At 39.0% G+C, this 22,145-nt stretch overlaps 1 protein-coding gene and 1 pseudogene across 1 annotated transcript; one reads left to right on the top strand and one right to left on the bottom strand.

Moving 5' to 3' along the window:
• The first annotated feature begins 716 nt into the window (after positions 1-716).
• LOC147525111 (uncharacterized) lies at positions 717-1,580 on the top strand. Its single transcript, XM_086578172.1, has one exon. The coding sequence runs from the start codon at positions 717-719 to the stop codon at positions 1,578-1,580; it is 864 nt and encodes a 287-aa protein (XP_086434298.1).
• A 4,682-nt stretch (positions 1,581-6,262) lies between these two features.
• Positions 6,263-6,357, bottom strand: LOC147525110 (small nucleolar RNA R71; annotated as a pseudogene).
• Positions 6,358-22,145: the final 15,788 nt, after the last annotated feature.

Here is a 22,145-nt window from a genome sequence, read left to right as displayed (position 1 = left end):
TCTTGGGACTGAGAACGAGCATATTTCCAACTCAGCAGGCAGCAGTGAAGCATCACTGTCCAGAATCCATGAAGTGTACGCTGAGAAAACTTTGGTCGAGACTGAAGCGGAGAAAGTCTTACAAATGCTCGTCCGCAAACAGCATTTTGGAGAGGAGGAAAATGAACCTCCTGACCCAGAAACACCTACTTCCAGATGGGGAGACATGGCGGAGGATGATATAGAAGAGGAACATGATCCTACTGTGGGCTTGATGGGCTTGATGGTGAATGACACACAAGAATCCGATCTAATCTGCAGGAGTAGGAACAGACCACAGTGGCAGTTGCAACAAACATATCCCCCAGCTACCAGGTCCAGATCTCGATCTCGAACTGGGCAAAAAGGATAATTAAAGGTGGTTTACACCTTCCTTCACAATAAAACAACCTCGATCTCAATGAGGTGCATATTTTGGGACATCAAAGGAATTGCGAACGACAAGTCGCAAAATAGGCTTTCGAAGCTCATCAATAAATAGGATCCTGACATAATAGGTATTGCTGAGCCCATGATCAGTCCGGATGATTTCTCAAAGGCCTATCTCCAATCTCTGGGAATGAGTTCTTGCTTTTTCTCCAATAATAGTCCGAATAGAGTGCCTAACATTTGGCTCTTCTGGAAGACAACAGTGGCTACTCCGAACTTGTTATGTTGCTCCAATCAATGATAACATAATGGAGGTGGATGGAGTGCTTCTGTCCATTATTCATGCTCATTGCAGTTATGTGAATCGGAGGCAACTATGGATGGATCTTCATCAGTTTAGCCTCATGAACCTTCCATGGTTAATTCTTGGGGATTTTAATGCCTACCTGAGTTACTCAGACAAACAGGGAGGCCATCGACCATCTATAGCAGCGATGTCTGATTTCAGAGACTTTATTGGTTCCAATCACTTGATGGAAGCTCCTTGTAAAGGGTTTCACTTCTCCTGGTGGAACAAGCAAGTTGGGCGACTTAAGATTCTGGGTAAACTGGATAGGATGTTCTTTAATATTCTATGGAGCTCCAAATACCCGGGATGGAATTATAAGGTATGTAACAGGCTATGCTCGGACCATTCTCCTATAGTGGGGCGCAGTGTGGATATCCCTCGACCAAAAAATGTTCCCTTCAAATTCTTCAACATGTGGTGTTCCCAGCCATCTTTCAGAGATAAGGTTAAAGCTATTTGGGATGTTCCTTTGGCAGGTCACTCCATATATATCCTGACACAAAAACTAAAGCGGCTGAAAAGTGCTTTGAAAGTTTGGAACAGGGAGATATTCGGTAACATCAAATTTCAAGTGGAAGAAGAATCCAAAAGTTTAGAGCTGATGCAAAAACATTTTGATCAAGGGAACACGGATGAGGATTTCAATATGCAAATGCTGAATCAAGATAACAAGGTTGAGAAATTGCTAGAACAAGAACAGATGTTCTGGATGCTGAAAGCAGGAGCCAGCTGGGAGAATGATAATGATCGAAGCACCAAGTTCTTCCACGCAATGGCGAATACCAAGAAGCAAATCTCTTATCTCGGAACTGAAAAACAATGAGGGGCACGCAATCAGTACCCAGGAGGAGATTGGTGAGTTCGTGGTCAACCACTATAAGGAGAAATTCAGAAAATCGGAGCATGAGATTGACTGGAGGATAATTCAAACTATGCCTCAGGCTGTTTGGTGATGATAATGCAAAGATATCTTCCATCCCATCAGCACAAGAAGTGAGGGCAGCGGTTTTTCATCTTAAAGCGATACCCTCGTGCCCCCCGATGGTTTTACGGGCTTTTTCTTTCAACAATGTTGGGACATTGTGGAAGCTGATTTGGTCAGAGCTATAAGATATTTCTTCATCAAATCTCGGCTGCCTATGGGTGTTAACACGAACTTCATTGTGTTGATCCCTAAGGAAAAGAACGCCAATCAGATTAGCAAATTCAGGCCTATTTGTCTCTCCAATTTTGTATTCAAGATCATCACCAAGATTCTCGCCCGAAGATTAAGCCCAATTCTTTGAAAGGATCATTAGCAAGGAGCAATATGGTTTCATACCAAACAGAAACTCTCAGCAAGACATCGGGTTAGCCTCCGAGTTAATCAATGAGCTGCAAACACCTCGGCATGGAGGAAGTTTAGCAATCAAGCTTGACATTTCTCAAGCTTTTGATACAATGGATTGGGAATTTCTGTGGGCAGTCCTGAGGCATGTGGGATTCTGTGACATTTGGATTCAATGGCTACAAGGAGCATTCTCTAGCAACTCAATGTCTATAATGATCAATGGTGGACCAATAGGGCATTTTTCGGCGGAGAGAGGGCTGAAACAGGGGGATCATCTCGCCCCAATGCTTTTCGCATTAGCAGAGGACTGTCTAAGTAGAAACATCAGCAAGCTTGTCCACGAGAAGAAGATTCGGCAAATGGTGGCTAATGGTAAATACTGCAGTCCATCACACCTAATGTTTGCAGATGATATTTTCTTGTTCAGTAATGCTAACATGAGATGCATCAGACAGATTGTCAAGATTCTTAATAGATATCAAGACTCGTCGGGACAAATCATTAACAAAGACAAATGCAAAAATTTTCTCAGCCCAATGACAACCAGACGGAAGCAGATTATACAGGAGACTCTGAAAATCAAGGAAGGTACCTTGCCTGAAAAGTACCTTGGGGTACCTCTAGTCAAGGGGAGATTAACGAAAGTAGCACTTGCTCCTTTGGTGGATAAGATCAGAAGCAAAGCTTCGGGATGGGTCGGGAAGTTACTATCTTTCCAAGGACGGGTAGTTCTTGCACGACACGTTCTAAACAGCATCCCAGTGCATAATATGGCTATCTACAAGTGGCCGAGATCAGTGATAAAGGAATGTGAAGCTATTATCTGAAATTTCATTTGGAGCGGAAACCCGGCAGAACGGAAAGCTATCACGGTATCATGGGAGAAAGCTTGCAAGCCTACAGAGGAAGGGGGACTGGGGTTAAGGAGATTACACGATATCAATCTCTCAATGCTTATGAAACAAGCGTGGAGTCTTCTAACAGAGGATAGTGATTGGGCGTCATACATGAAAGGTAAATATACCAATCGAACAGGGGGATGGTCAAACTACAAAACCTCCATTGTTTGGAAAGGTATCAAATGGGCACTTAGTGAGATGAAGCATTTGCATGGCTGGACGGTGGGCAATGGAAACTCTATCAACTGTGGAAAGAGAATTGGTTGTTGAATAAACCGCTCTCTGCGATTTCTTTCAGGAAGAGAGCAAAGAGATTGCCAAATTTCAGTCAAAGCTCAGTGAGTGTATTCGGGGAGATACTTGGAACTTTCCGGCAAACATGACTCAACTGTTGCAGCAAATGGGCATAGAACTGGGCACTCTACAGCAGCCTAACAGTGCAAGAGAGGATACAAGGGTATGGTTAGGCAATACTAATGGGAAATTCACAGTTTCGGAAGCGCATGATGCCATCCGAAAGAAATCAGCCAAACCAGCATGGTTTAAATTCATATGGAGCTCAAACATTCTACCGAAAACTCAAGGTATTGCATGGAAGTTGGCGCATGGTGCAACAAGAACAGACGATCAGCTCCAAAGGAGGAAAACACAGCTGGCCTCTAGATGTTGCATTTGCCGCACTCAGCAAGAAACTCTAGAGCATATACTCTTTGATAAGAGCCCAAAACTGTAGTTTTAACCCTTTAACAGTCATACTTTTAGACCAATTATGTGAGTAATAATTAAGAGTTAACACTGATTACGTGTTTTTATGCATTTCAGGCTTCAAAGTCCATTATGTGTAGAAATGTGCCACTTTAGCGAGATAAAGGAGCAAAGGTTGGTTACCAAGGAGTTCCGTGATTAAAGGCCAAGTTTCGAGAAGACAAAGCCTTTCTAAAAGCCCGGTCAAAACCTGAAAAGTCGACGGGCGAAAACAAAGACACAAAGTCAGCAGAACTTCCGAAGGACATATCTTTGGACTCAGACCTCGGAATGGGGCCTATCTTATGTCAAAAGCGACCGGCTAGGAAAGATCTTTCCAATGGTCTAAGCCTTGACCTAATCAGAGGAGTAGAAGTGGACGGAAAGTCTGTTGAAGCCTACTGCAGCTGAAGATGCCTATTTTGACTGAAAGAATTGGGTTTTGGGCCTGATTCTCTAGCCCAAAACATGGCTCCAAGCCCATGCACGATTTTTGGATCTGAATGTATAAAAACAAAAGCTTAGCTCATTGTTAATGGTAGATAGTTAGACCTAGATTAGATTTAGATTAGTTAGCCTCCATTAATGAATTCTAGATCTAGTTTTTCATGTAGATTAATTAAGTTTAGTTCCATTTCAATTATTGTATTAGATTAAACCTTTGAATCTTGTTCTTCATTTTGATTAGATCAATAAAGTAGTATTTTTATCAATTTTGATTTTGTCATTTCCATTCCTAGATCTAATTTCAATTCCTGTCTTTATTTCATTTGAGTCATTAAATTAGATTTCATTATTGTTTAATTAAGTAAATTTCAATTCTTTATATCATGTTTAGTTTAAATGTAATCGGAAATGACTGCGTAATGATTCTCGGCTAAACCTCCATTAGAGGGGGTTGAGAAGCCTTGATGAAAGCTTGATTCCGAATATCGTAGAATCGTCGTAATTTCCTTTCCTCTCTAGAAACAATTAGTTCACCATGAGAATGGGTTTAATCGTTCACATGCTAGTTATGAATTGGTAGGAATGCCATGTCTAATTAGGGATTAGGAAGAACCAATTGTTCTGCGAAGCAGTTCAATTCAGATTACGACGATTCGCCGTTAATAGGATTAAGTCGAGTTAAGGTGGAATCAATCCCCCTCTAACTCCTTATTATAGAATCAACGTAGCATTCCCTTAGTTATTCCCATCGTCGACTAGTTACATTTCGTGGGTAGTTGCATCATAGTCTAGTTGCCTTTTTCGTAAATCTCTCATTAGACTTTAAGTTTAGAGTACTTACACTTGAGAACATAGCATGCGGAAGGACTAAGAGTGGAACGAATCACTCTACTCCACTATATCTCATAGACTTGAGAGTAGAATCTTTGATAAAATAAAGACCCAGAAGATCAAGTTTTAGTTTACTTACGTTTAGAGTTCATCGCTTTATTTCGTGAGTAGACTAATTTATTTTACTATTATCAAATGGTGCCGCTGCCATCTTAGTTTCACTTTCGTATTGTTTTTGTAGTGTTAGTACTGTTCTTAAAGTCCCATTTCACCCACCCACCCTTGTTTGATTCATACTGTGGTTGTCCATTTCAGAGTTGAAAAATTCCGGGTAAAAATTACACCGAGATGCCGGCTACCAGCCTTTGAGCGACCCACCACCCTAACTCACTGGACCACGAGCGCGACCCACCCCCATGTGGAGCGCGACCCGACCTTAAACTCTGGAATTCTAAAATACACTGAGCGCGACCGCGCCCTATCCGAGCGCACCCGCGACCTTAGCAAATTTTGTCGGATTTCGACAGTTTTGATTCGAACTTTGATCTTTCATATTTTTCAGTATTCTAACCTGTTATATACACTGAACAAGCGTAAACAAGACACTATTCATAAGCGAAGCAAGGACGCAATCAGGTATTCCTTTCTTCCACACCTCGCTCTCCTGTTAGAGGTTTATACTAGTATATCAGAATTGTTTGGAGTGTTGATGTGTTTAGCTAAGTTTGGTTTTAGCCTTGTATGAGATTAAGGTCTGGCCGAACAAAAACACCGAACATCATTACACAACAATGTCAACAAACAAGTCTATCTAGTATACCACCCACTACACCTCTAGCTACTATTTCACACACATCACCTGACACAATGCCCGACGAAGAAGAGAGGCCTCTCTCTGACTTTTACAAAGCCTTGAGCGATATCCCCAAATCGTGTATCGTTCTAGCAGACCCATCGGGGGATTTCCGAATCCCCCCAAATATTTTTAATTTGTTACCCGTTTTTCATGGATTAGACCATGAAAAACCTTATCGGCATACATCGTGGGATTGAATAAGTCCTAACAACATTCCACCATCCTACGGTTGGTACGGAACAAATTAAATTAAGGGTATTCCCTTTCACCTTAGCCGATAAAAGCGTCTTGGTTGATTTGCCAAAACGCGCTAATTCTCGTGGACTCGTGGGCTAAACTTGTTCAATTTGTTTATGGAACATTTTACCCACCCCTAAAGACGGATGAGATGCTTTCCAAGATTCATTTCTTTTCGACAAAATCCTTATGAAACATTTTTAGAGGCTTGGAATCGTTTCACCGATCTCCTTATAGAGTGTCCACATCATAACTTAGCGAAAGACACGTTAGTTCGTGCCTTTTTCAAAGGACTTCTACACCACCATAAAGAAGTCCTTGACATAATGAATGGGGGTAGTTTCTTAAGCAAAGGAGCTTCGGAGGCTTATAAATTTTTAGAGGACCAAACTAAGCGAAATAACAACTGGGGGGGTAGTGACGATTACTCCCGCTCCGCTAGTTCTTCTTCAACAGTTAAGGCTACCAGTATGTTTGAGGTTAAATCAGATCCTGAGCTTAAAACTCTAATTGAATCCCTCACAAAAAAGGTAGAGGCCATTTCTGTACAACAAAAGCCAATCCCCGTCATGAATGTAAATTCAAATCCATGTAGTTTATGTTGGAGCCCTGAGCATCCCGACTCCCACTGTCCTATAGCCTATGGACAGGCTTGTTCCATTAATAGTGAACCTAACGCCCCTTGGAGACAAAATCCCAACTTCGGTTGGAGAAATAACCAAAACGTCACACCTCAAGGGTAGAATAACCAATATGTTAGGGCTCCACGCATACGGCTTTAACCAAGCTCCACTACGACAAGGATGTGGTCAGGGAATTTTAATAATTATAACAACCAAGTGCAACCTCGACAAGGTCAAGCACAAGGTCAAAGTAGTTATAATAATTATAATGCTAGTAGAGGTATCGTTAGGTAAATAATAACTACCAAAATCCACCCATAAATAATTCACGTGAAATAGTTCGGTCCACACCACCCGTGACTACTACACCCACACAACCGGATCGTCTTGACACCTTCATACAAGTGAGCCAAAAACTTTTCCAAACCATGTCTCAATCTAACCAACAGCTTCTACAATCCGTTAATAATTTAACCAAACAGTTGGCTCAAGATAAAGCCCAACCCAAAGGTGTGTTTCCAAGTAGCGAAATACCTAATCTTAAAACAACAAATATAGCCTTTGAGGTAACCGATAATACTAGTAGTGAATATGAAAATGTAGGTGAGCTAAAGGCCATCACCACTCTCCGTTCTGGCAGAGTGGTTGATAACAAAGTAACTATGCCTATAGTTACCACACCAGTAGCCCCTACACCTGCTATATACTAGATTACCGAAATAGAAACTGAAGAGCCTACCACTGTAGAGGTACCAGTTACAACAAAACCTAAGAAACAGGAAGCCACGGTTAAACACCCAGGTAATACCATTGCTAAATATAGACAGAAACCACCGTTTCCACAAAAATTAGCCATGTTAACTAAAGATACAAATTACGAGGAGATTAGGGATGTTTTCAAGAATCTAACTATAAACCTTCCCTTCCTCGAAGCTATAAAAAAGCTATCACACCATGCGAAGTTTCTTAAGGAATTGTGTACTACTAGGCGTAAGACCAATATACCAAAAGACGCCTTTTTAACAGAACAATTCCCAACTCTATCTAAACATAATGGAATTATTAAGTACAAGGACCCTGGTCGTCCTACTGTACAATGCACCTTAGGAGATTCTTATACAACGACCGCATTATTAGACTTGGGGGCTAGTGTCAACTTACTCCCGTTTTATTTGTATAGACAAATAGGTCTAGACGAGATGCAACCCACTAGAATGACGTTGCAATTAGCTGATCGGTCTATTAAGTATCATAAGGGTGTCGTCGAAAATGTTCTGGTAAAAATTCAGGATTTTTACTATCCGGTTGTTTTTTGTCATCCTCGACACGTACGAAGTGGATTACGACTCTGTCCGATCATTTTAGGGCGACCTTTTCTCGCAACCGCCAATGCGCTCATTAATTGCCGTGATGGTTCAATGTCCATGTCTTTTGGCCATCTTTGCTGTTGAAGTCAATGTTTTTAAAACAAAGACACGATTACCCGATTCGTTTATGGATGGAGAGGAGGTTATCATGATCGAGGCGTTGCTTTCGAGATTATTTTAACAACACGTTCCACGATAATCATATGCCCAAATTTCTTTCCTTTGGAAGATCAGACTCCAATATTTCCATCCCTACACTAGTCGATACACATATTACGGATGAGGAGGAGATAGATGACTTTCTCAAAGATGTAGAGGACCATCATAGTAACGAGGATATGACCAATCTAGATGAGCAATTCGATGAGTTTCTTCGAGAAGGTGATGAATCACCCTATCAAGAACTACTTTGCACAACATCCACCTCGATTCCCCTCCTTCCACCCTTTCAAAGGAATCCCGAGTTTGCACTGGATCCTGTTGTTTCTTCTGTGCTTCATAATTTTTTAAATCCACCTAGTAAACAAATACTACAGAAGGACAAACCATTTGACACCTTTATTTTCAGAATTGAGACAGTCCCTACACACACAATGAATGAGTTTTGTGCTAAAACCACATCCTCATTGTTTACAGGCTGTCTTTCTACAACTTATCCATATCCACCATATTCTTCACAACCATTCACTTTTCTACACTTATTTACTAGAACACCCACTCATTCAAAAATGAAAAATAAGGTGCATGATAGGTTACATAATAGGGTTATCCGACTTCGCTTCCATTTCACTAGGTTGAGTCATAGGAAATCTTGGTGCTTGATTGTGTTTGGATATGTTTTCTGTGATATTTATTTATGGAATGATCTACAATTATTTCGGTTGTTGATATATGATAAACTGCATGTTCATACATACGTCTAGATAAAGTCTCGAGTATCTGACTATAAACGACTCAACTTTTGTGTTTGGTGCATTTCCTTTCATTTCCATATTTTGGTGAGTGCACCATTAAGGTAACCGGGCCCATCCTATGGAGTGTGTGGCTGTAAGTACCGGATCCGAAGTCCACGTTTGACATAATTCACGTTTTCCACTCTTGCATGTTTTCTCGGATTTTTGAGTCATGTTTCTCTATGGGGTGAATTATGTCTTTATTGTTTATTGTTTTTCTTTTTAAAATTAAAAAAAAAAATATATATATATATATATATATATATATATATATATATATATATATATATTAAATAATAAGCATAGTAACCTAGGAAGTCTCGAATCGACTTTAAAAGACCCATCGCTAAAACAAATTTTCTAAGCTTCGTTGTAAAAATTTGTTTGGGGGTGGGGGTGTTCGTTTTCGCATTACTAAATATTTATGTGCCATTAGAGTTGCTTAGGCCGTTTTATTGTATTACGATTCGGGTTGACATAATCCATGAATTTAGAGTTCAATTGTTCGCATAACGTACGTCATGCACGCACTTCGAGGCGTTTTCCACTATCTTATATGTCATCCACGGTCGGAATAGAGTGTTTTATGGATCAGTGGATTGGAAATTCTCTCCTGATCATTTCCATATCTCATTCGCAAAAATCGGACCGGTAACGAAATGGCAATTTTGATTTGAAGTTTCGCAAAAAATCGAAAAAAAAAATCACAAATTTCGATTTTGGGCTTGGGCCCAACCCGCGCCCACCGATAGCACGACCGCGCCCTTCACCTTCACCATCAGTTCATCGTTTTCTTCTCCATCCGCCATTAACGACCAAGCTCCAAAACCTAAAAAAACAAAACCAAAATAAAAAGAAAACAAAAATTTACCCACGCCCCAAATTAAATCCTAACCCAAATCGATTCCAAACACCACCGACCACCACCACTACCGATTTCCATCACTAAAAACCACCGAAAATTCAAAATTTTGGTGCTGCCGACCACCACTCCACCACCACCACTGGTTGCTTCAACCGGTCTATTAAAATCACACCACTACATCACATTTAAAGCCCCACTACATTTCAAACTTCCAATGGCTCAACAACGCCGAATTTTGCCGGAGCAAGCTTTTACCGTCGACCACTTCGCGCCGTTTTACGGTGACGAGATGATCAGTCGAGACTGGAATAGCTTGTGGTACTCGACTGAAGCCTATTACCACGAGGACTTAGTCCGACGGTTCTATGATACGAGGGAGTTGGAAGGGACTAGGATTTTTGTTGTTGTAGCGAAGAGGCGGAAGGAAGTGACGACTGGGTTGTTGGTTGAGATTTTAGGCATTCCGCCTAGAATCCATCGGATGTCACCACCAGGAGTCCCAAAGATAATGGGGTAGAGCCATTGATGCACGAGACAGTTATTGAGGGGACTACAATGCAAGATCGCATTGTGTCCGACAAGCTTCCTTAGGACCAACCGGTGGCTCTGACCCGGTGGATTGGTCGAACGCCCCAGGGGAAGGGAAGGTCGGCGATATCGGCCTTGAATCGCCTCCATATCTTATGGATACTCCAGGAGCGGAAGTATGACTTCGCATCTTAGAGTTTTACTTGAGCATGATTAGGGGAGTAGGGAGGATCTGTTGCCCTCTCCCCGTGTTGATAACAAAGATCATGCTCAAGTTGAGAGCACTCGGGCAACCGATCGGACATACATCACTCTCTACCGTAACCCTCGTGATCTATAAGGAGTGTGTCCAACGGGTTTGGAGATTGGCTGAGGATAGAGAAGAAGAAGAAGAGGATGGAGGAGCGGAGAATGCCGAGGAGGCGGGGACATCGGGGATGCCTCCGAGGATGAGGAGGACTTGACTGCTTTGACGCGGATGCCTTGGAGAGTCTTTGGGACGACAGATGCGTAACGCATGGCTGTGATCCATCGAGGCATGCATTCGCTTAACACTATCTGTGAAGACCTCCGGTTCGACGAGCAACGATGCATCACAACTTCGAGCTCCGCACCCGAGAGAGAGGACGAGAGGTGGGAATGATGGCGCCGAGCTAGAAGCTCAACGCCGATTCGGGACGAGATCGACACGATTCCCACCTCACGGGGACTCTCCTTCGAGGACACACCATCCGTGCACGAGCGTCATCGCCCGAATGGCTAATGGTGTCGGGCTCTTTCAGAGCTTTCGGGGAGCAGTCTCGAGCATGTTCCCTCCGCCGATTCCCGAGTAGCTAGGGATAGTATAGTTTGATGTTTTATGTTTTATTTGTAATTTCATTATTGTTATTTATTTTAATGCAAGTTTATTTCCGTAATTTGAATTTTGTAGTGTAATGTACTCCGAATGAAAATTTTAATATAAGGGGTTATTTTCAGTATGCGTGGTTGTTTCATATTGATCCCACCTTTCCAACTTGTTTGGGGGTGGTTTTATCAATTCAAACATTATTTTTATAACCCTTGTGTTAGAATTTATTGCGGAGTCAAGGTGAAAATATGGCCGTTTAGGCATATCTATGATTGAGTATCATTGTAGGATGAAATCTAGATTAAATAGGTACATTCTATCATAAAATCAACCTAAAAGATCTTGGGTTTGAATTAGAATCAAGGATATGAGTTGTTTCCGTTTTGGGTTTGGAAATTTTAGGATTTTCGAACCGCCGTAATTAGTTTTGGCAACTTCCCAATCCATTTTAGCAACTTTAAACATATATAAACTTGATACAATCTATCCTCACAACTCACACTACACCTAAACTCCATCACTCAACTTTCACTCCCGCGATTCCCTCGTTCACTCATTTTCCGAAGTTTCGCAACTCCGCGCGCTCAAGGCTTCTACGTGAGAGCACTCGCTCAGTATATTTTTTCTGAGTTTTGTCGGGGAGGCGGCCAAAGCTGAAAGGCGACCAGCTCAAACACTGGAAATTTCAATTTCTTCAGAGCGCGCTCGCGCCCTGACTTCCGTGGACCAGGAAATTTCCAGTTTTTCATGCGTAGTATCCGGATCATTCGCAGCTATTCCAAAGCGTAATTTTGAGATGACATCTCCAACATTGATACCGGAACAGTCTTTCAAAGATTTGTTCCAAAGCACTACTTATGGTGCTTGGTTTCCCGAAGCGATCACATTCGTTGGCTGGGAGCCGCTTATGGTAAGACCGGATGCACTTTATTCTTCGACTCTAGCATCTTATTTTTACGATAACTGCATTTTCTTTGAAAGACCAGATAGAGAACAAGTGTTCTCCATCAACATTGATAATGAACCAATGGAAATTACCAGGTTCTTGCTAGCATTTGTTCTTGGACTGGCTATGCCCACTGAAATACAAGACCCATGGTGCTATTGGGTCGATAATATGTATGTCTACACTTACGAGTTTTTGCATGAGTCGTATGGCGCGGGCATTTTTCGTATTGAGGACAAAGGGAATATAACGCCGCCTTCGTAGCCTTTGTCCATGAACATAGGAACTGTTATGTTTTGGATCATGCTAAACATTTTAGGGGAATGGCGTTTTTCTTCTGTGAATGATGCCACTTGCAACGTCTTCCTTGCTTTAGCCACGGGACGTATGTGTCATGACTTTCCCCGAACCTTGATATCTAGTTTAGCTCGATCCCATAGCATGAGGCATAAGTACCTTCTTATGCCCGTTCTAGTTTCTTGTATTATGCTATGTTTCTTTCCTATTTTTTGTACACGCTTCACAGATTGGATTACGGATGCGACCGCATGCGACCCACCAATAGTATTATTCGATCTTTCCGTGCAATGACTTGGCAAGGGTGGAGGATACAACCTTATCTGGTTGCACCTTACACCCCGTCAGACCAAGTGGCTCTTAATAGGTTAGCAATAATAGATGATAAATGGCGGGAAGCCCGGCAAATTATCATGGCATGGCGGGGATAAAGGAACCTCACTTTTTGGATGGAAGAAAGAAGAGGAAGATGACGAGTAATGCGGGGGATAAGGTAAGTTTTCATTCTAGTTAGTGTCCGCTTATGTCCCAAGCAATTTCATTCTTGTTAACCCCATAATGGGTAGAACTCGTATAGAGTTGTGTCAGTTTTTATTTCCTATATTAGTACGTTCTAACCTTGTTTTACAGATGTTCCTGAATTTCACGCGTTTCAATGGTATTTTTCCTACCCTCTTTATTTAATTGCTTTGAGGACAAAGCATGCTTTTTGTTTAGGGGGGGCATAGAAACACATGTAATTAAGGCATCTGTTAGGATATAGATAGAGTTAATATGCATTTGTTTTCTAGTTAAATTTTTAAAAATTCAAAAATATAAATAAATAAGTTCATGCTATACACTTAGGAATATTGGTATTGTTTCTTTCTCCATGCTCTTAACAATCTAGAAGTCTCCGACATTTGTTGCATCGAATAATTGTTAGAAACTTAGGTTAATATATAGGTAATAATCTTTGCATCTATCTATAAATATATTACATTAGTATCTATGATTGTTAGCAGTAAGTTTCTGAAATCTAGGCTAGAGTACTTATTCTACAAATCCTGTGAGAATATAGCCTAAAGCCTTATATGAAATAAAACATTTGAGAAATGACACAAGGGAGAAGTAAAATCCGGATAGACATATCACACGTCCACTTGCTTGATCACTATGCCATATCCTAAGCGAGAATTTAGGCCCTCTTTGGATCGATATAGCTAGAAATTCAAACCTATGAATTATTTTCTGCTAGTCGCCCCTCTGAGCCTTTCTTTAGCCTTCCATAAACCACAAATCCTTTACCCTGTTACAAAAACAAAAACAAAATAAAAAAAATAAATAAACCTACCCAATTTAGAATAAGTCTGAGAATAGAATGAGGAAGAAAGAAGAAGAGAAAAACCTGTGTAAACAAAAGTTAGTTAATTGCTTCAGAAAATAAAGAAAAGAAGTTTCCATCCAAGGAAAAGAAAAATAAAAATAGAAATAAAATAAAAACTCCAAAAATTGAATAAAAGGGAGTCAAAAGCCAAAGAAAAAAAAAAAAAAAAAAAAAAAGAAAAAAAAGAAAAATATGGCTAAGGATGGAAACAAAGTGTAGAAGCAAAAGTAAATAACAAGGTTTTCTCTAGTTACATAATATGAAGACTCTATTATCTCAGACTTGTCCTTTTTGAATATCCATTTCCTTCCTTCTTAAACCATCTCCTAATCCCCACAACACCTAATAAAGACCTCTAGCTCAATTAGGAATAGGCTAGTGTGATAGTAAGTGGCAGATGTGCTTGATCGACTCCGGCTTTCTTGTTGTCATTGAGATTGTAAGGTAAAGTGTGCCCACTACGCACTAGAGTAGCTAAACTTGAGTGGAAAAATCAGAGTGTTGTATCTTGACTATTATTGTGAGAACCTACTTAAGGACGCTATTCGAAGTTTAAGAAACGGACCGCTAGACATTTCATAGTATTACTCATTGTATATATGTTTATTATAGATGATTGATTATTATGCATATATTAGCTTAGGTTTTTGACTTGGTTATTCTTGTTCATAACTAGTGAGATGTATAGATATTTTGGAGCATGAATAAGGAAACAATAGTTTTATTTCTTAATCGTTGTAGTATAGATGAAGTTTGTGAGTACCTTCATCGAAAACTCTCATGAGGCTATAACTTCGTCCCACTAGGGAATTCCTAGTGGTTTAAGGCCTTGTTGCATATGGTCAATGCAATCGCACTCGGCGAAACGAGAAGTAGATAGAACTCCATTTTTGGTCACTTATGTTAATTTCTCATCTTTGCTTGAGGACAAGCAAAATGCTGTTTGGGGGTGGTTTGATAAGAGCCCAAAACTGTAGTTTTAACCCTTTAACAGTCATACTTTTAGACCAATTATGTGAGTAATAATTAAGAGTTAACACTGATTACGTGTTTTTATGCATTTCAGGCTTCAAAGTCCATTATGTGCAGAAATGTGCCACTTTAGCGAGATAAAGGAGCAAAGGTCGGTTACCAAGGAGTTCCGTGATTAAAGGCCAAGTTTCGAGAAGACAAAGCCTTTCTAAAAGCCCGGTCAAAAGCTGAAAAGTCGACGCGGGCCGAAACAGCACACAAAGTCAGCAGAACTTCCGAAGGACATATCTTTGGACTCAGACCTCGGAATGGGGCCTACCTTATGTCAAAACGACCGGATCGGAAAGATCTTTCCAATGGTCTAAGCCTTGACCCAATCAGAGGACCATAAGTAGACGGAAAATCTGTTGAAGCCAACTGCAGTTGAAGAGGCCTTTTTGGACTGAAAGAATTGGGTTTTGGGCCTGATTCTCTGGCCTAAAACATGGCTCCAAGCCCATGCACGATTTTTGGATCTGAATGTATAAAAACAAAAGCTTAGCTCATTGTTAATGGTAGATAGTTAGACCTAGATTAGATTTAGATTAGTTAGCCTCCATTAATGAATTCTAGATCTAGTTTTTCATGTAGATTAATTAAGTTTAGTTCCATTTCAATTATTGTATTAGATTAAACCTTTGAATCTTGTTCTTTATTTTGATTAGATCAATAAAGTAGTATTTTTATCAATTTTGATTTTTTCATTTCCATTCCTAGATCTAATTTCAATTCCTGTCTTTATTTCATTTGAGTCATTAAATTAGATTTCATTATTGTTTAATTAAGTAAATTTCAATTCTTTATATCATGTTTAGTTTAAATGTAATCGAAATGATTGGCGTAATGATTCTCGGCTAAACCTCCATTAGAGGGGGTTGAGAAGCCTTGATGAAAGCTTGATTCCGAATATCGTAGAATCGTCGTAATTTCCTTTCCACTCTAGAAATGATTAGTTCACCATGAGAATGGGTTTAATCGTTCACATGCTAGTTATGAATTGGTAGGAATGCCATGTGTAATTAGGGATTAGGAAGAACCAATTGTTCTGCGAAGCAGTTCAATTCGGATTCTGACGATTAAATGCCGTTAATAGGATTAAGTCGAAGTTAAGGTGGAATCAATCCCCTTTAACTCCTTATCATAGAATCAACGTAGCATTCCCTTAGTTATTCCCATCGTCGACTAGTTGCATTTCGTGGGTAGTTGCATCGTAGTCTAGTTGCCTTTTTCGTAAATCTCTCATTAGACTTTAAGTTTAGAGTACTTACACTTGAGAACATAGCATGCGGAAGGACTAAGAGTGGAACGAATCACTCTACTCCACTATATCTCATAGACTTGAGAGTAGAATCTTTGATAAAATAAAGACCCAGAAGATCAAGTTTTAGTTTACTTACGTTTATAGTTCATCGCTTTATTTCGTAGGTAAGACTATTCAATTTTATCTTTTATCACTCTTTCAATGCAAGCTGGCCAAAACAGTTTGGAACTATGCTCGAGACATTTTCAACACTTCCAAGAACCCGGAATCATTTCGGGATGTCCAGCAGCAAGGTAAGCATTACAGCTCCCTCATTCTTGATATGTGGAAAGCTTGCTCTATCACTATGATGGTGAGTCTTTGGAAGAACCGGAACAGAGTGCTTTACGACAATAAAGACTCAAGCTTATCGCATATTTGTTTTTTAGCTAGATGAGCAATCATTCGAGCTCACCACATATCTACAGGGCATATGGAGAACTCGGTTCATGATTTAAAGATTCTTAGAGTCTTCAATCTTCATCACAAGCTGAGAAGAGCACCGAAAATCATTGAATGCTTCTGGACTCTTCCTCCACCTGGAATAATAAAGGTAAATACTGATGGGTGCTCGAGAGGGAATCCTGGGAGATCAGGTTGGGGAATAGTTATGAGAAACTATAAGGGTGAATTCTTAGGTGCGGAGGCAGGAGGACTGGGGGTCAACACTAATTACATGGCGGAAATAGTGGCTATTGTGGAAGCTGTACACAAGGCGCTGGAAATGGGATGGAAGTATATATGGGTGGAGAGTGATTCGAAATCGGTAGTCCAAGCTTTTCAGGAGAATAAATTACATTGGAGAGTCCGGGAAAGGTGGCAATCTATGAAGGAACAGGCAGAATGGATCAATGTCACAGTCACTTGGAGAGAGACCAACCTTGGAGCCGATAACTGTTCTAAACATGGGGCTAACTTGGTTCAAGGTGAAAGGAAATGGTGGGATAGTAGACCACTCTTCATGAAGAATCTAGAGAATCACTACACCACTTATTTCCGCTTTGTCCACTAGAGCACTGATGTTTTTAGGAATGATACATCTATGATGTAGCCTTCTGTAAGCAGTTCTTAATATGTATCTGACACTTTTGTAATCCTTATTCTTTATTAATCAATTACCTTTAGCAAAAAAAAAAGATTAAGATGGCAGCGGTGCCATTTGATAACCCGTAAAAACTCAATTAGATTACTCTAACCTTATTCTTACGGTATCAATATTTTATTTCCTACTCTCACATATAGATTCATGCAATATATATAGAGTCAAGATTCGTTCCACTCTTAACTCTCAAGGCTTAAACAAATTCAATTGAACAAACACAAAGAACAATGGTGAGAGTAATGTGTTATGTGAAATTTCTATTCTACGATTATACTACGGATTCAATTTATACTAATAAGATACGATAATTCAACTACAGAAATACTATGTTGATTCTATGATAAGGAATTAGGGGGATTTGATTCCACCTTAACTCAACTTAACTTGCTAAATCCATTTAATCGTCAGAATCCGAATTGAATCGCCTTGAGAACAATTGGTTCTTCCTAATCCCTAATTACAAATGGCATTTCTACCAATTATAACTAGCATGTGAACGATTAAACCCATTCTCATGGTGACTAATCATTTCTAGAGTGGAAAGGAATTACGACTATTCTACGCTAACACAAATTAAGCTTTCATCAAGGCTTCGCAACCCCCTCTAATAGAGGTTTAGCCAAGAATCATTCCGCAATCATTTCCATATAAATTTAAATTAAACATAATATCAAGATTCCAACTTTACTAATTTAACAAACAATAATTGAAATCTAATTAATAATTAAGAAATGATATCAACAAGAATTTAAACTAGATCTATAAATGTAATGACAAAAAATGAATTGAATAATAATAAACTATTTTATTAATCTAATCAAATGAATAACAATAATGTAATACTAAAATTGAACAAGAATTAACTAATGAATTAATGTAAAACTAAATCTAGATCTAAATTATTCTAATCTAACCCTAGCTACCATTACAAGGAACTAGTTTTCTAAATAAAACTAGATAACTTAAGAACTAAGCTTTTTTTTGTTTTTATATGTTTCAGATCCAAAATCATGCATGGGCTTGGAGCCATGTTTTGGGCCAGAGAATCAGGCCCAAAACCCAATTCTTTCAGTCCAAAAAGGCCTCTTCAGCTGGAGTTGGCTTTGACAAACTTTTCGTCTACTTCTTCTCCTCTGATTAGGTCAAGGCTTAGACCATTAGAAAGCTCTTTCCGAGTCAGTCATTTTGACGTAAGGTAGGCCTAATTCCGATGTCTGAATCCAAAGATATGGTCTTCAGAAGTTTTGCTGACTTTGTGCACTGTTTCTGCCCGCGTAGACTTTGACTTTTCATCTTTTGACCGGGCTTTACAGAGGCTTTGTCTTCTTGAAAATTGGCCTTTAATCACAGAACTCCTTAGCAATCAACCTTTTCTCCTTTATCTCGCTAAAGTGGCACATTTTTGCACATAATGGATTTTGAAGCCTGAAATGCATAAAAACACGTAATCAGTATTAACTTTTACTTATTATTCACATAATTGGTCTAAAAGTACGATTGTTAAGGGGTTAAAACTACAGTTTTGGGCTCTTATCAGGATGTTCCCTCACAAAAGGAGGACGTTGATCTTTGACGTATTTTTTGAACTACTCATGTTTGCACTCCTTCCACACTTTCTGGAATTTACTTATTATCCAATCCGTGTCAATAGTATCGATGTTTTCAAACACATACATTCTTCCCAAAATTTTAATAGCTTTGGGTATGATGCTCTCATGCGAACGAACTGGTTTCCAGCTATCGTAGCGAATTGGGATGTCACAGCGAGCAATGTGACCAAGCTTGGTGATGAAATGGTCAACCTCTTCTTTGGGCTCATCTGGTTGACCCCACTCATTAAGCTTAATGATTACCTTCTCATAGCCTTTGGGTAGCTCCTCCGAAATACCTACCGAAGGACCTCTTGTTTCCTTAGAAGAGGAAGTTGATGAACCAGAAATGTGTGTCTCACCTACATATATCAACTAAATTTGTTAGTAAGATCAAAACAATGGTACCGAAAACTGAAAAGTAAAAGTCATCTCTGTTACAGATAATAGGATACAATTGAATATAACTCTACTTACTAATAAACGATGAATTGTAAACGCAAGTAAAACTATTTCTTTTACGTATACTATTTATCAAAGATTTCTACTCTCGATACTATTGAAGTAGAGTTGGAATAGAAAATTCGTTCCACTCCTAGTTCTTTAGCATTCAAAGTTTTTTACGACTATTAATTCTACCAAAGTCAATGAGAGTTTTACGAATTATACTACGATTCAATTTATACTAACAAGATAATGGGATTCAACTACGAAATGCTACGGGTTGAATCTATGATAAGGAATTAGGGGGGATTGATTCCACCTTAACTCGACTTAATTTACTAATGACGAATCGTCGTAATCCGAATTGAACTGCTTTCACAGAAAAATTGGTTCTTCATAATCCCTAGTTGTTCATGGTAATCTCTACCAATTAACATCTAGCATGTGAACGATCAAACCCATTCTCATGGTGAATTAATCGTTTCTAGAATGGAATGGAAATTACGACTACTCTACGCTAACACAAATCAAGCTTCATCAAGGCTTCTTCAACCCCCTCTAATGGAGGTTTATCCTAGAATCATCATGCTATCATTTCCATATGCAATTAAACAAGTCATCATAAAAAGATTGGAACTTTGCTTATTTAAACTCAAATGGAAACTACTCATGCAATAATTGATTTAAACTAATAAGGACAAATAAGTAAATCTAAGAATTGAAGCTAATAATTAATTGAAAATGAAACTAGATTATCAAGAACTAAATATTTTATTGATCTAACAACTAAATAACAATCATTCAATACTGAAATTAAAACAAGAATAACAACTAATTAATTAATTGAAAAACTAGATCTAGAACTAAGCTTTAATGGCTACCTCCTATCCTAACCTAATTGATACTTAAGTGCTAAGTCTTGTGTGTGAAAATGGAGGAGACCATATCCATATTTTCGTGCATGGGCTGAGGGTCCATGTTTTGGGCCGGAAAATCGAGCCCAAAGCCCAATTTCTTCAGTCCACAGGGCCCTTTTCAACTAGTTTTGACTTTAATAGGCTTTTTGTCCACTTTTTCTCCTATGATTGAGTTAAGGTTTGGACAATTTGAAAGATCTTTCTGAGCCGATCATTTTGACATAGGGTACGCCCAATTCTGAGACCTGAATCCAAAGATACGGTCTTCGGAAGTTCTGCTGACTTTTGTGTGTTGTTTCTGCCCGCGTTGACTCTGACTTTTCAGCTTCTTACTGGGATTTACAAAGGCTTTTTCACCTTGAATCTTGGCCTTTAATCACAGAACTTCTTAGCAACCAACCCTTGCTCTTTTATATCGCCAAAGTGGCACATTTCTGCACATAATTGACTTCAATGCCTGAAATACATAAAACACGTAATTAGCATTAACTCTTATTTATTACTCGCATAATTGGTCTAAAAGTATTATTGTTAAGGAGTTAAAACTATAGTTTTGGGATTTTATCAAACCACCCCCAAACAGCATTTTGCTTGTCTTCAAGCAAATATGAGAAATTAGCATAAGTGACCAAAAATGGAGTTCTAACTAATCTCGTTTCGCCGAGTTCTATTGCATTGACCATATGTAACAAGGCCTTAAATGACTAGGAATTCCCTAGTGGACGAGTTATAGCCTTGTGAGAGTTTTCCAGTGAAGGTACTCACAAACTTTATCTATACTACAACGACTCAGAAATAAAACTATTGTTTTTTTATCTATGTCTCAATTATCTATACATCTCACTAGCAATGAATACAGAATAATCAAGTCGAAACCTAAGCTAATATACGCATAATAATCAATCATCTACGAAAAAACATATATATAATGAGTAATACTATAAGATGAACTAGCATGTCCGTTTCTGAAAACTCGTAATAGCGTCCTTAAGTAGGTCCTCACATAAATGTCAAGATAAAAACCACTCTGATTTTTTCGCTCAAGTTTTGCTACTCTAGTGTGCAGTGGGCACACTTTACCTTACAAATTTAATGACACACAAGGAAGCCGGAGTCGATCAAACACATCTGCCACTTACTATCACACTAACCTATTCCTAATTGAGCTAGAGGTCTTTATTAGGTGTTGTGGGGATTAGGAGATGGCTTAAAAAGGAAGGAAATGGATATTCAAAAAGGACAAGTCTGAGATAATAGAGGCTTCATATTATGTAACTAGAGAAACCCTTGTTCTTTACTTTTGCTTCTACACTTTATTTCCATCCTTAGCCATATTTTTTTTCTTTGGCTTTTCACTCCTTGATTCTATTTTTGGAGTTCTAACTCTTTATTTTCTTTTATTATTTTATTTTACTTTATTTTATTTGGATGGAAACTTACTTTTCTCATCTGAAGCGACTAACGAATTCTTGATTTCAAAGGTTTTTCTCTTTTCTATTATTCATCTCTATTCTCAGACTTATTCAAAGAATTCGGTAGGTTGATTTTTTTTTTTTTTTTATTTTGTTTTGTTTTGTAACAGGGTAAAGGATTTGTGGTTTATGAAAGGCTAAAGAAAGGCTCAGAGGGGCGACTAGTGGAAAATAATTCATAGGTTTGAATTTCTTGCTATATCGATCCAAATAGGGCGTAAATTCTCGCTTAGGATGTGGTATAGTAATCAAGCAAGTGGACGTGTGATTTCTCTATCTGGATTTTACTTCTCCCTTGTGTCATTTCTCAAATGTTCACTCATATAAGGTTGGCTATATTCTCATTGGATTTGTAGAATAAGTACTCTAGCCTAGATTTTAGAAACTTACTGCCAACAATCATAGATACTCATG

The sequence above is a fragment of the Coptis chinensis genome, chromosome 1 (assembly GCF_015680905.1).
Source record: "Coptis chinensis isolate HL-2020 chromosome 1, ASM1568090v1, whole genome shotgun sequence".
In the NCBI taxonomy this organism is placed as follows: Eukaryota; Viridiplantae; Streptophyta; class Magnoliopsida; order Ranunculales; family Ranunculaceae; genus Coptis; species Coptis chinensis.
The sequence above is the reverse complement of the archived record's forward strand: the minus strand, read 5'-3'. Positions and strand labels throughout refer to the sequence as shown.

Coding starts and splice junctions, on each gene's coding strand:
- LOC147525111 (XM_086578172.1), top strand. CDS start 717: ATGGAGGTGGATGGAGTGCTTCTGTCCATTATTCATGCTCATTGCAGT.